The sequence below is a fragment of the Calliphora vicina genome, chromosome 2 (genome assembly GCF_958450345.1).
Source record: "Calliphora vicina chromosome 2, idCalVici1.1, whole genome shotgun sequence".
Lineage (NCBI taxonomy): Eukaryota > Metazoa > Arthropoda > Insecta > Diptera > Calliphoridae > Calliphora > Calliphora vicina.
In genome coordinates, this window is record NC_088781.1 from 97,059,734 (window position 1) to 97,075,937 (window position 16,204).

Here is a 16,204-nt window from a genome sequence, read left to right on the forward strand (position 1 = left end):
CTGCTGCACTGTACACTTTAACAGAACCAACAATTTAACAGTATCCACAACCCCCTTATGGCATTGGGTTGATGGTCTGCAATATTTTGGTTTTAATTAAGATACTTGTGTTCCATGTTTGTTTTCCAAAAAACAAACGACTACAATAACAAATGTAAAGATCTTTTCCTACAGACAACAGTAGCTAGCAGCAGATTCTGTTAATGTTTGTGGATTAAATGTTTGGGTTTCGTGTGCGCCGATGTTATTTGATTGTGCATCCGAGGCGGAACTTTAATGGAATTCATATTTAAAATCATCGTTTAGTTTCATTTATCGCGCCGTTTAGTGAAGTTGTTTGTCAGCATTTAACTACCGTTAAAACGTTTGTTCAGCAGGATATTTGAATTGTAACGGAAACAATTGTGCTTTATATTGCCAATGAAATTTTGGAATATATGAAATTAAATGGATTATTAAGAAATCGTACGAAAAATGCTATAATAATAAAAAGAATAAAAATTGTTCAGGTGTTTGTGAAGTATTAAAAGTGAGAAAGAAATTTGAAAGTTTTAAACACAATGGATAATAATAACGGAGCTAATCCAGTTGAAACTCCCTCAACAGTAGGTCGTAGTTCCTCGTCAACGGATGTATTTATAGATACTCAAAGTTTTGGTTGGAGCCGTTTCAAGCCAAAATATTTGCAACGATTTTGTACAGCAAAATGGGCTTTATTTTGGTTGTGTTGGGGTGGAGCAACGCAAGGTAAAAAAATGGTTATAAGTTCAATTGGAACAAAGTTGGTAGTTTCAAGTTAACAAATTGACTCTTGGTAGTTTGATTGGTTTGTTATGATGTGTGCCACATTTTGGTAGGCTACGATAATTAGATATAAAACAAGTAAGAGAGCTGTATTCGGCTGTGCCGAAACTTATATACCATTCACCAAATTATACTGCAAAATAAAAATTTCAAATATTTTTAGGTAAACAAAATTTATTTTTTGTGTTTTTTTTAATTTTTTAGAAATTTATTTTTTTTTGTTTTTTCAACCTTTTTTCATATTTAGCGAAAAAAAACTTCTGGTGAAAAAAAAAATTCGTGTTAAAAAATATTTTTTCCGATTTTGACCCATTGTAGGTCGTTGCAAAGGTCTTTGAAATATCTATCATTAGATATCCATATTGTCTATATTAATGACTTAGTAAACCAGATATAGGTCAAAAATCGACGTTGTCCTGGTTTTTCCTTATATCTCAGCCATTTGTTGACCGATTTTCTCGATTTTAAATAGCAACCGAGCCGGAAAATGTATGAATCGTGTAAGACAGACAGGCAAGTTAATAATTTAAAATTTCCAAATTGCAACTTAAATATATTTTAAAGTATAAGAGATAATTTAGTGAAGTAGACAGGATTATTTTATTTTTATTATTTATCTTTGACACCCTGTATCTCACATTGTATTCTAATAGCGTTGACACAAATTTAATTTTCTGATAGCATATGCCCTCCTGTACGATTTGTTTGTACATCGTTTTGCAATCGGACCAGTAGTTTAGAGTAGACAGATTTATTACAAAGAATTATCAAGATTTTTGGGACCAGCATATGCTAGGAGACTATAATTAGAGTGTTGTGAGGAAGACAAATGACAAATATTTATAAAAACAGAAATAACTTCCTTGATTTTTTTCAATATTTTTCCCGAAGTTAGAAAGTTAGGCCTAAAATAACCAATTCATATACACAGCCTAAAAAGTGGGTAAACACCAGTTAATTATATTATTTTTTTGAAATAATGAAAAAAAAATTATTGTCCGACATAAACCTTTTTTTCAGCACCGAACTTACATTCGGCCTTAGGATTTAATGATTTACATTATCTTGTGTTTCACATCGTAGGCAAAGACTAGTGTTATTATCTTTATTGCTGCTGTTTTCAGTTTCATTTAAAACTATTTACGTATTATAAATTTAATTAAAACAAGTAAGAGAGCTATATTCGGCTGTGCCGAATCTTATATGCTCTTTACCAAATTATACTTCAAAATAAAAATATTTTTTTCCAAAGTTGTTTTTTCATTATTTGAAAAAAAAAATTTCGAATTGTTTTTTTATTTTTTTTTTAAATTTTAAAAAAAAAATTTTTCGAATTGTTTTTTTTTAATTTTTTTAATATTTAGCAAAAAAACTTTTGGTAAAAAAAAATTTGGGTTAAAAAATATTTTTTCCGATGTTGACCCATTGTAGGTCCAACTTATAATGGTCTTATATACGTCATTGCGATATCTCATATTGCTCCTATTACAAGTGACTTTACGATAAAGTAATAAATCTGAACAATTTCTGCCGTTTTCGATTTTTCATGATTTTTTTTAAAACAAAAATTTTATATTTTCACGCAAAAACTATATTTTTTGCTTCAATTTGTTATTATATGAGTCCGAAACTACTGAGCCGATTAAAACGCAATATATAAACGGATTAAAGGTTATGTAAATCTCAACTTTTCTAAGTTTATTTTATTAACATCGGACTAACCCTTTTTAAGTTATCATTAATTATGTGGTGAAACGTCTAAAAAAAATTATAATTTTACGTAAAAATTTAAAGTAAAATTGGACCATATTTGTACTACTGGAACCACAATACATCAAAATTGTGTAGTGGTTTAGAAAGACTTTAAAATTTTTCGATTTTGTTGCCTTGTGTTATTCTTGAAATTTCAAACAAAAGAATTCACATACAAGGAACAACAGGAACGAAGAATTGATTACATCAATGTTATTTTCAGATTATGTACTATCGGAACTTTAATTTTAATGACAATTTCGAGACTCATTTGTGATTATATTGTACATTAGGGCTATAATCAAATTTTGGCCCTAGCACCACGCAATGGCAAATATTGTGTTATTTACAATATCATTTTTTTCGGGTCATTTTGGAATAAAAACCTCAAAAACTAGAAAAACGATTTTTTAAAGTTAAAATTTTCTAAATTTTTTATTACTTTTTTATGTTTTAATAATAAAACAGCGGATTTTTTCTCGTTACCGTAAATTTGAAATATAGATTCGAGCCAAGTTGATATATTTATAAATAAAAATATTTGCGTTTTTTAGATAAAAAATTAATTATCTCCAAACATTACCTCGTTTTGTGAATGAACTTTTTTGACAACCGCGAAAAAGTAATACCATTTTTTTAAATAACTTTCAAATTGGTCTATTCAACTATGCTAGAGCCATTTTGATATTTGCAAAAAATGTAAAAAAGCACTTATTAAAATTTTCATTACTTTTTACGTAATTTGTTATATAAGCGAAAATATTTTATAGTTCTTTAAAATAAAATATATATTCATCTGCAGAAACAAGTTTTTTTTAGCAATAAATAAAAATGGAAAAATATTGTACTTGAAAAGTAATTAATAAAACTTAAGTTTTATAATATAACTTGTTTCAGTGAGTGAGAACATCAACACTAAAACTAACTTTTAGCACATATTTTATTGGTAAACGTGTAGTTTAAAGTAGAGTTTCCAAATAATCGAAGAAATTAAAAACCGTGGATACTGTTTTAAAAATATTTAAAACTGGTCAGTTTCAGTTAAATATTATGATATTATAGAAACAAAAAACATTTTATATAATTTCAAATATGGATTAAAATGTTTCATACCTTTCATACCAAAGACACTATATTGCTTTACTTTAAACAATTAATCTATATACATATGAAGGTTTTCCTCTCAAGTGACAAAACTTTTGAACAGGATGAAATTTTCACCAATGTTAATCCTATTGGATAGTAGTATAGACACAATTTTTCGACAAGATTAAGAGGCTAGTGTAATATAAGTATTGTTGCAAAAAAATCTATCCAATTACATTTTTACAGCGTCCTCTTCTATGAAAAACCTAAATTTTTAGAACATATTTTCGTTTAAGGAATTTAGGTATTTCTATATAACACAGTGGCATAAATTACACTATATAACAAAATCAAACTTTTTCCAAAATTACAAGGTCCGACCAATAAATTTTGATAGAGGAGAAAAAAAAAGACACCTGTATCGGCGTTTTGGAAGTTTACATCGGAATTTCATTTGAGGGGGGTTAAAGTTTCCCTACTCTGGCACACCATGTGATCCTTACATTTTAAATATAATATATATTCAGCAAATTTATGTAAAATGTTATGGAAAACATTTTTGTAGGATTAGTGTTTATAAAAAACCGACTTTTTACAAAATCGGTTTGTCGATTAACCGAAAATTGGCATTTTTAAGAAAACTGGTTTTTCGGTTAACCGACATCGAAAAAACCGGTTAAACCGTCATATATGTGTAGATAACATAAAATGTTCAATAAAGTACATGCGGCTTTAAAATTTTTAGTTTTTAGTAGTCAGAAATGGTTAATATTAAATAACTATGATTATACTAAAGTGCTAAATCCATTTTATTTTGTAAAAATTTCAAAATTATTATCTCAGTCAAATGAAATTGAGTATAAATATGTTACTAACTATATAATAGTTGTTTTAATTATTGGTTTATTCATTAAATTTCAACCAGAAAATGTAAATTAATTTTTTAATTAAATATTCGACAATTTTGAAATTTATTATCACCTCGACTTTCTGATATGAAACAGAAAATATTACAAATCACAAAAAAGGACCTATAAGATGCAGACGCACTTCTTCTTAGCTGTGCCTATTTGTCATTATGAATCATATCATATCAGATTTCATAAATATTTAAAATCACGGATTTTAGAACATTTTTTGTCTCTTCTGTAATATTTCTGAAAAGGACTTCGTACACTAAGCTAACGAATTGATTGAAGGAAGGTATGCACATCAAATTCAAATTAGAGTAACTTCGGGTATTGTGGACTATGCGTCTAATGTGGACCAGTGTCTTTTTTCAGAAACTATTGAAGGTATGATAAAACTGATTTGTCGTACATTTTACAATTTGTTTGAAACGACAATTGCACATTTGCTTTCATGAGTTATTGATATGTTGACTTTTTATTCTTGTATTGAAATTAATGCGCCTGCTCAACATTTTTTTCGGCTCAAGTAAGAAACAAAATTTGGTACAGTTACTTGGTAGAATTTAATGTTTGGTTGTTTTATATAGTTAAAGTGGACACGTAGTTTTGCATATATTTGGTAAGAATTTAAGCACATTTAGATTAGTAGGTAAAAATAACTTTTTACCACTGTAACCCAATAGAGTGCTCCAAGATTGTATGGACGAAAAAAACTTTCTAGGTACAGGCCGTCCCCCCCTCTAGAATTGTTCTATGTATTGTAGAAACACGTTGTGTAAAATATTAGGATGATAGGATAACGTTAACTGGTGGCGCAACGACGCTGAAGTTTTGAGGTGCATTTACAAGGGGAAAATACGCAATTTTTTCAGTTTTTGTAAAAATTTTGCCATTAAATAATGACTTTTACAATTTAATTTAAAATAATCGAAATGTGTACGTAATTTTCGTTATAATAAGATATAAAAGACAAAAATAGGTGAAAAAATGTTAAAGTTATTAAAAAATCGCCAGGCCATTAACGTGTCTCAGGCCACTAGAACAAGAAATTTATGAACAAAATTAACATATTTTGAGAAATATTAAAATAAAAGCTTATTTTTACTTAAAATATATCCATATTTACTTGTATATGAGTTTTTGTCCTCGTAGGATACCGTTAACCTATTCGCAGGTATGACCAAAAAAATTTAATTTTTTTAACGGCAGTTTCAAAACTCCAATTTCAAATTTTTAAAAATTTTGTTAAACAAATTTCAGAATTTTTTGATCATCACATGGGGATTTATTAACAACATAATAGGGAATAAAAATGTGAAAAAAGTATGTCAATACCTCCTATAGTTTTTCCGTACCTGCGATATAAATTTTGCGATTTTCGAGAAAAACTAATTTTTTGGCCAAATTTTGGGGAATGACCAGAATTTCCTTACTGTAATGATTTTTAAGTAAAAGCTATTCAGAATAATATAGTCCAGGTAATTTTAAATATAGTATGAAAGTTTTACTAAAATCGGAAAACTTTAACGCTTAAATCGTGAAGGTCAAAGGTCAATTTTTTCAATATTTGGAATTTCTCATGGAAAGATAGCGAAATATTATATATTTTTGGGCCGATTTTGATGAAACTTAAGAAAAATATAAAATGAAGTCTAGTATTCACAATAACAGTACAAAAATGGAAATTAACCCTTAATAGCACTTGGGGTCCAAATGACCCTCAACTTTTAAAATCACGAAAAACACATTCATTTTGACCCCAAGTACTCTTAAGGGTTAATTTCCATTTTTGTACTGTTATTGTGAATACTAAACAATGTGTTCCTTAACATTGTTAATACTTAAATAAATTGGATTAATTATTAAAAAACTATTTTTATAATTAATAGGCTTTTAAAAAGTATATATGCGAATATAAGCATATATTATATTCGTTGTAAATACTAATGTTCAAAACATTTCGTTAAAAATAATATAAGGAAATTAATTACCAATATGTAGTTGTATTTTATTTAGTATGTATGTTTTTGAAATAAAACTAGAAATTTCTGAAATATCATTTGAATATTTAATTAATTGAAATGGTGAATGGTCTTGATTATTATGTCTTTGCTGTGTTGGAAGGAGTTTATTCGTTTATATCTGGATTAATATTTTCGGAATCTGATTCTTCTTCACTATTCAAAAATGTGTTGTTAATTTTACTCTGTTTCTTCAAGCATTTTTTCTTGTAGTAACGGTTTTTGTTTAATCTAAATGCTTTACGTAAATCATTTAGAAACATGTTTTTAGAGACACCATTTACTTTTATAGATTCTGAAATAATAAGAATGGTATTATTATAATTCAAATTTATTAAGAATATAACAAAATACTTACCAAATACTACATTTACAAACTTCGGGAAATCTAATAGCCGCTTTTTGTCCTGCTTCCCATCAACATTAAAATCGAGCAACATTTTTAAATCGAATAAATTTAAAAGATTTTTGTTTAATCCCCCTAAGCTTAAAATGCTTTTAATTGTTGAAACCTATAAACACAAATTAAAAATAATATTAATAGATAATATAAATTAAATAACATAAGCTTTCTTACCATTGCAGCACTTGTTTCATCGTCTATATCATCTTCAATTTCTTTTAATTCGGCCTCAGACTGAACAGGAAATAAATTAGAATATTTTATGGAAACAAGTCCTGGTGTTACGTAACATTTTAGCATAGTTTTTACCTCTGATACCAGTCCAACAATTATCTTATTTTGATTTACTATAGTTTCTATGAAAAAAAATAAGGTACAAAAAACTGCAGCTTACAAATAGACATAATTACCTTTTAAATCTCTAATTTGTCCCTTTGAAACGTCTATTGAGTGTTTCTGGTCCTTCACAATTTCTGAAATTTACAGAAAATGATTGAGGTGTTGTGTTAAAAATATCTTAAAATTAAATCTACCTTTTAGAGTATCGAACTTTTTATTTAGTTCTGAAACGTCCATTATATTACTTTGAGAAACAATTGTTTCTAAAAATAAATAAGTTAAATACGTATGAACAAATAAATAGATAAATGTAGTATTTTTTATTGTTTTGACTTACTTACCTTTTAACATATGAATTAGTTCAGTTAATTGTTCAATCGAATTTTTAATACTTTCATTAAATTTGGAGCGAGACATTTTTCTATAAGTTTTTAATTAGATTTAATTTGAAATTAATAATAATTTTATATAGGTTCTTCCATTTAAAAACATGTGTGCACTAAGGGAATTAGCAATCTCTTGTTTTTGTACGGAATATTTATTAGTTTTGCGTATATTTGATCTGTTCTAAAAATTTCTTCATAAAAGGAGTCTGGATTTACTATGTAAATTCCAAGATCCTCGGATGGTATTGGCTCGAGAAAAAAGTTTTTTGGATTAATGTAAACTTTAACTATAATGCTTCCATTCTCAAGGAATTTTAATATTTCTCCGGGACAATTACTACCAAGTAAACAACAATTATCAGGAACACTTGAACTAAAAAATCCTGCATCGGAAATAAACGAACTTATTTCACCTTTCGAATTTTGTTTATAGCCCATAAATTGATTAGGTTTAAACAATGGGACCTTAGAAAATCTGTTAAATAGTTGCTGCTCAATTTGATTTGGTTTTCTTACTGCTTTCTTTATATCCTTCATAAAGTTTTCAAAAGGGTACGCAGTTATATTGGAGAGATTGCCGTACTCTTCTACTGTTTTGCTTAAATGGAGAAGATTGTGTACATTGTAAGTTATGCTTGATGGCCCATAAATATTCCGAAATTGTTGCACAAACGTTATTATCATATCATGGGCATTAACATTCTTAGATTCGAATAAAAGAGGACAACTCATAATTCTGTAAGCGCATGATAACAATAAGAAGTGGCTAAAGAAAACTTCGCTCGTACTTTTCTTTAGAACAACAAGACCTGTATATAACACGAACTGTCGGAATTCAACTGCTTTCCATCTAGCAATTTCATCAAAAGATCTGGGCTTTCTCATAAACTCTTTCGGAATAAAGGGACAAAGGGATGTTAGCAAGGAAGACATCTCGATTTTAGAATTTATCATAAAACACTCTGTGGTTTTAGAATTCAACAAGAATAATAGCATTTTTTTCATCACGCCTAAATCTATTAGGTGCATAATGTCCAGAGGGAACTGAGTTATCATCTTAATACCAATGGATTCTAAAGACATTTCCCTATCTAGAAAAATTTTATGATGAAAATTTTTATCAATTCTTTGACTGAAATCTTCATCAGATCGTAAGTTTCCAATAGATGTGGAAAATGTGGTAACTTTCATTACACTTTTACCCTTTTGATCACACTTATTGCATCCATTTAAAGAATTATGGCCTTTCACACCACATACAAAGGCTCGGGCAGGAGCGTCACACAGAAATGCTCGAATTTTTATTTTTATATTATGTGTTTCGAATTCAAATCCATTCTCAATCAAACTTTTAAGTTCTGTAACGAGATCGTGAAGGAATATGTTTATGTCATGTGGTTTTTGTATTCCGACATAACTTCCTATGAGAAAAACTTTTATCATTGGCATGTTAACAATACGTGCGAGTATTGGCCAGAGTCCGACAGAAGAGCTTTTAAATAGAGGTAAGCCATCAATTCCTATATCCAAAATAATTTCTTTTACGTCGAGATTTTTAATGACCTCTACAATTTTAAGGAGGTTTCTTTCTACACCAACATGTACATAAGAGCCTGGATCAACAGTTCTTATAATACACATTTCTTTTTTACCAACGAGAGCTTCTACACTCAATGGAATATCAGAATGTACACCATTTAAAATCTGCAATATGGCTGATGCACTTGCCACTGATGGGCCATATTTTATAAACCAATCCCTTACATTTTCTCTTAGTGTTCCCTTTTCCACATCAACTTCTAAAGTTGAATTCTCAAAATTTGAAACAATTTCGATATTTTGAACTTCTTCAGAACTATTTTCCGTTGCCCTCAAAAGGTTTAACAAATTTGTATTTGTCTCTTTTTGTTTTAAATTATTAAATTGTCGTTTTCCTACCATTTTTGACATACAGTGAATGTCACTTAAAATCGTACACCATCGTAGTCAAATTTTATTCATTAGTTTTAGAAAGTTGATGTTTTGGAAATATTTTAAAATGCTATTTTTATATTGTGTGTGCTATTACCTATCAGAAAATTGGGTATAATTTTAATTGCCCTTATCCACAAATAAAAAAATTGGGTAAGACTGTCAGTGCCCAGAATATCAACGCTTCATTTAAAATCGTAAAGGCACTAAAAAATAGCAAATGATACCCTATAAAGTATTAGGATTATTTAATATTAACATTTTTTATTATTTTTAAAGTTTTAATTATAATTTAATATAATTGTACGAATTTAAGTGAAATATGAATTTTGTGATGTTCTTTAATTTTCATCAATATTTTTTTAACGAATTGAGGTTTTGTTAACTTTTTTGTTGAAATACATATTTTTTGTTCCAATTTATAAAATGACTTTTAATTTTTTATATAATCACCTATTATTGCCTGTAAAATTTCATATTTAAAAAAAATATGCTGTACGATTTTGAGTGACACTCACTGTATTATTTAAAATAAAACGTCTAGCAAATGTTTACCAAAGCAAAACACAACAACAAAAATTATTGCAAACAAACCAAACACAAAAAGCCGTTAACTTTTTTACATAAAAAAGTATAAACACACGGACTGTACAGTTTACACACACAAAAAGCATAAATCTTACAAAAAAAAATAAACTAACACAAACAAAAACACAAAACCAAATATTTTTTTAAATACTTGAATATATTCCGTAGAAAAACGAAGAGACGTGGGAACAATTTTCAATAAATATTAAAATTTTTAATTCTTACATTTAATATAAAATATAACTTTTTTCACCAATTAATTTTTTTTTCACTGAATTTAATATTATCGGCACTTTTACTTATGTACGTCTTATCTGCTCAACTGCAATTTGATGACTAAAGAATTTCATTACGTAATTTAAACTTTGTGCGCATTCGGAAAAAAACTCGTACAGAATGTCGATTTCTATGCCCCTGCAATACAACCTGCTTTCATGTAAGCGACAGGAGTAAGCCCAATAATTATTTAAATATTTCACTTACAACCTGCTTCTCTATAAGGGATAACAGTAAGTTTTTCATTTGTTTTAGCTTACATCAATACAAAAATGCTTTCGATAGTATTGGCTTATTTGTTGCTTCCTTGATAAGGCTTCTTAGAAAGCGTATTCAACAGCGCTTACGACCTTTTTTAGCTTCCAAAAATACAAAAAATGTTTACTGGGACGTTAATGGCCTGGCGATTTTTTAATAACTTTAACATTTTTTCACCAATTTTTGTCTTTTATATCTTATTATAACGACAATTACGTACACATTTCGATTCTTTTAAATTAAATTGTAAAAGTCATTATTTAATGGCAAAATTTTTTTCCCCTTATAAATGCACCTCAAAACTTCAGCGTCGTTGCGCCACCAGTTAACGTTATCCTATCATCCTAATATTTTACACAATGTGTTTCTACAATACATAGAACAATTCTAGAGGGGGGGACGGTCAAAATTCGCAATTTTATTTTTTTGGAGCACTCTAGTAACCCAAGTTCGTGTAATGTGGACCACTTAAATTACTTGATTATGTACTAATAAATGTAAGCAATCTATCTAAGCCAAGAACGCGACTTTTTAGTTTGTATTAATAAAAATATATTGAAATTAAATTTTTTAATCATTCATGATTAGCTGGTTCATGAATTTTATGTATTAAATACTAGTCCACATTACCCTCATATAGTGGTCCATATTACCCTTCAATTTTTTTAATGCTGATTTTTGGGTTCCTTACAATATTTTCACATAAATTTTTTATCCTTTAACGGAAAAAATATTCAACTGCAAAAACCATTAGAGAATACATTAGCTAATTTATTGCTTCACAACTCTTTTAATATCCATATATATTGTGGCCAAAATTTAGAAAAAACAAAACGGTAGTCCACATTACCCGAAGTTACTCTAACGTTTGGTAAAATCATCACTAAGTTTATAATGAATCATTATTAAGATTTAGCTTAACTTCTAGAATTATGCGGAATTTAATTTTTAATAGTTTCATTATGTGCAATTTATTCTGAAAAAGTTTTTAATAAACTCATCATTCTCTACTATTTTGAATCATTGTAATTTATAAAAATATCAATCTAAATAGGTTTAGTTTAGGTTTCAAATCAGACCAATAATGTGTGTAAAATGAATATAAAAAATGCACAAAACCATGAGATTTCCTAATTTTAGACCTTAAGTTTAAAAACCGGTTAACCGAGTGATAAAAACCGGATAAACCGGTTAACCGAAAATCAACATTTTAAATTAACCGGTTCGCAAAAAACCGAGATTTCGAAGAAAACCGGTTTTTCGGTTAACCGGTTAACCGTTTTATAAACACTATGTAGGATATGTTAACCCTCTAAATCCTCAAGGCATGGGTCTTTTTTGTCCTTTTAAAATAAGAGCGAAAAACTCCATTAAAACGGGGATTTAACCCTTTGACGGACACCAAAATTTTAGGAGGTCTTCCCGTGGGACACTTGCTGTATCTCCGTTATTTGGCAAGATACGAAAATTCCGACAACACCAAACTGTTGGAAATTGAAAATATAATCTATCTAAAACATAAAAATTGGTTTTAATATTTGACGTTTATTGACGTCATGAGTCTCCTTATATATTTTATTTGATACAAAACGTCATGACGTTTATAGACGTCATGACGTTTATAGACGTCATGACGTATATACACGTCATGGTACATGTAGACCATTTCAAGCTTTATAATAAAGCACATGACGTGTATACACGTCGATTTTTTTTTTAAATTTTTATGTTTTTTTTATGAAATGAAACAAAATTTTTTATAAAAAAGTAATTTAATTCAAAAAATTCAATCTTTAAAACTTAAAACTAAAAACATAAAGTAAAACAGTTTATTATATATGTGCTATGAAAATAAGTAATTTTAAATATTATTCGTATGCCATTTTTCAAAGCACAAACCAGGACAAAGTGGAGGCTTATCAATACAAGTTTTATAGCGGAATGCTGTTTCTCGTCTATTTTTTTCCTTGTAACACATTCTGCATCGCAAGAAATTAGATTTTTTTGTACTTCCTTCATTAGATGGAATTTTTTCTTGAAAATGCTGAATTTCATTTTTGTGAATTAGTGAACCTTTATCCATTGCTGCCTTTTGTTTGTTTAAACGTAATAAAGAACGAATAATTTCTTCTCTGAATTCTATATACTTGATTTTACTTTTAGTATGTTTTTTATATATATAATACGAGTTATATAAACACATATCAAGAAGGTGAAATATTACCTTTTTATACCATCTAATGGTTTTTCGTGGACAGGAATAATAACTGATCATTTGATCACTTTTGTCAACTCCGGACATATTGGTGTTATATGCTTCAATTTATACAGGCTTCATTTTTTTCTTTCCATATCGATTCATGAATTCTCTCAATTCAGGCTTGAAAGCTGTTGTTATGCATAGGACATCTCTTGTATCTTTCCATTTACTAACATACATTTTTTTATTTCTTTTCCATTTGTAGCCTCCTTTTTTCAATTTTTGTTTAACAACGTCTGGAGGATTTCCTTTTCTATTTGATCTCAATGTTCCTGTAGAGTGAGTCTTATGTTTAAGCAAATCTTTGCTTAAATCTACGCTGTTATAAAAGTTGTCCATGTATAAGTGGTGACCTTTGTTTAAGTAAGAAGCCATTAATCGCAATACTATGGAATGTGTTTTCTTAGTTGAACCTAATTATTGATATTGCTTCCCTTTATATATTTCAAAATATAAAGTATATCCATCAGGTGTACACAATTCATAAAATTTTATGCTATATTTCGCTTGTTTACCTTTCATATATTGGCGACAAAAAAGACGGCCTTTGAAGAGTAATAATGATTCATCTAAGGATAGTGCTTCCTCTGGATAATACGATTTTGAGAAATTGCTTACTAAAAGATTAACCAATTCTGACACTTTTGATAGCTTATCAGTTTTACATGTATATTTTTCGTAGTTCAAACAACGCAAAAGTTGTTCAAATCTTCTTCCAGATATAAGAGAAGGCAAAATTGGATGGTGATACAATGGATCTTTACTAAACATTTTACGTATCGTAGGAAACTTCATTTGTCCTTGTAAAATACATATGCCGAAAAATTTTTCCATTTCACTTTTATTTGTATTTTCAAATGATTTAAAACGACAGCTTCTGGTTCTTGATCCCATATTTTGAAACAATTTCTGTCCATATTCGTTTGTACACTCAACAAAAGTTGTAGTAATGTCAGGTGTCCACAACTTAGAAAACACCTCAATAGGTGATGGATTTGGTGGTAGAGGAATCTTTATTCCACATTGACTAGTATCGAATAAGAAATCTGGAATACTTTCAGTTTCTGAAGTCCAAGTATCTTAGTTGTCTTCGATGTCTTCTGCATTCTCTTCAGTTGTATCTAGAGTCACCTGTTTAGCACTATCAGTCTTTTTTCTAGCCGATTCCAAATGATCACCCTCGTTTATGGTGGAAGACAAAGTGCTGGAACTTTTATCGGGATTGTAACTTGGATCATCAGCAAACTCCCCATCATCTTGAAATGGCTCTGATGATGTGTCTGAATCTATTTCAGAGAAACTTTCATTTGAGTCTGCTTCACCAAACAATTTTTCTAACGCTGCTCTTTGTTTTTCGTATGACATAGTAAAAGCTTAAAATATTGAATAATATATAAGTTTATATGTGATATATGCATAACACATGAATAATTTTCACTTGTAATAAAAATAATCACCTTTAAATTTAAAGAAAACAGCACACTTAAAAATTAATAAATACACTTATCTTTCTTTTTTAATGTGTCTATTCAGAAACACACACTTTACACGACTGATTAAGTTCTAATACAAGTATGACGTCTGTAAACGACATGTTACCAGGGGAAGTCCCAAATTAAAAATTTGGCATGTTGCAATATTTGTAAGCTTTGTATCCGTATTTTGTCCGCAACAATGTTTATATACATATCGTTATAAAGAAAACAGATATATTATTGATTTTAACCAATTTTTAAGGGCATTAGCTTCTTTATAATGATTTTATGAAGGAAACAATTTATGACGTGTATACACGTCATGTCCCCCCAGAAACCCTTGTTATGACGTCTATAGACGTCAGTGTCCGTCAAAAGGTTAAGGGATTAAAAGGTTCCGCAAAAATATTATCCGTGAAATTTTACAAAAAGTCCCTTCGGTTTCTTCGAAAAATTGCAATTTAACATAAACCGGTTTCGGTTTTTTAATAATAACCGGTTAACCGGGTTTTTGGCAAAATATTAAAATGCCTAGAAATAAGAAGAAAAGTTTTATTTATTAAAATAATAGTTATTAAAACAAAAACAGTTCATGGAAGAAAAACAAAACAAAAAAGTGATCATATAATTGTGATAAAGAATATACAATATGTATTCTAATAACAAAAAATAAGCCTTTTTAAAACGCTTAAATACTTTTTAATTCTAATTTTGATTACTTCTTTTGACCCATTTTAAAATTAAAATGGAATTTTTTCTAAAATGAGTTGTTGATAATTTCGATATTTTATGACTTTTATTTAATTTCAAATGCCAACAACTACGATAGGTTTTTTAAAAAAAAATTGGAAAAAATGAAAATTAACTCAAAAATATTGAAAAAATCTATTTGAGTTAATTTGACCCGAAAATCGTTAATGTTAGTAAATCTTTAAACCTTATGAAGGTTAAAATAATATCTTAGGAATAAAACACAGTTTAAATGCTTTGGAGTATATAGATTTTTTCTTTTATTTTTACAAAGCTAAACATTGAAAACGATCTTTCACTCAGTAGAGTGACAGCCGATTTCTTTTTTAGATTTCAAAGAGTGCCGGGTGGAATATTGTGACACTAGGCCTAAAAGGAAAGTGCTGCCAAATCGGACAACGATTTCTGGACGCGCATCGAGGTCAAAGTTCAGATATATGCAAAATTTTATTATTTATATGGTTAACTTTCTGCATTATTTTCTACAAATATGTAGATTTATTTATATTAATGAATATTACATTAACAAAAATACATGCGAATAGGTTAACGATATCCTACGATATCGAGCCCTAACCGCAAAAATAACGTAAGCGACATTTTTTCAAAATTGACTTTATAATGAAAATCGATAGAAAACTTTCGTGCGCATCAACACACGAAATAATGAAAATTAAGTGTTTATATATACAGAGATATCGCAATTTCAATTATATCGTAAGCGACACTCACCTTTTTGCTTTACCGCAAAAATAACGTAAGCGACACACAGTGGTATGAGAAAAAAAAGAGGGAAATAAATCTGTAACTTCTAAACCCTTAGTTCGATTTGAATGAAATTTGACATGCGGAAAGAAGAGGCGTTGTCAAGTTTAAGTTTTGACCGGATGGGCCCACTAGGGGTGCGGGGTACCAACGTAGGAC

General features: G+C 28.8%; 1 protein-coding gene across 1 annotated transcript in view; it reads left to right on the forward strand.

Moving 5' to 3' along the window:
* Positions 1-344: 344 nt before the first annotated feature.
* The window catches only part of Oatp26F (Organic anion transporting polypeptide 26F), an 86,937-nt gene continuing 71,077 nt past the window's right edge, over positions 345-16,204 (forward strand). Inside the window, exon 1 of the mRNA XM_065501271.1 lies at positions 345-747. Coding sequence (XP_065357343.1) covers positions 561-747 — 187 coding nt within the window. The 5' untranslated portion in view covers positions 345-560. The remainder of the gene's footprint in view (positions 748-16,204) is intronic.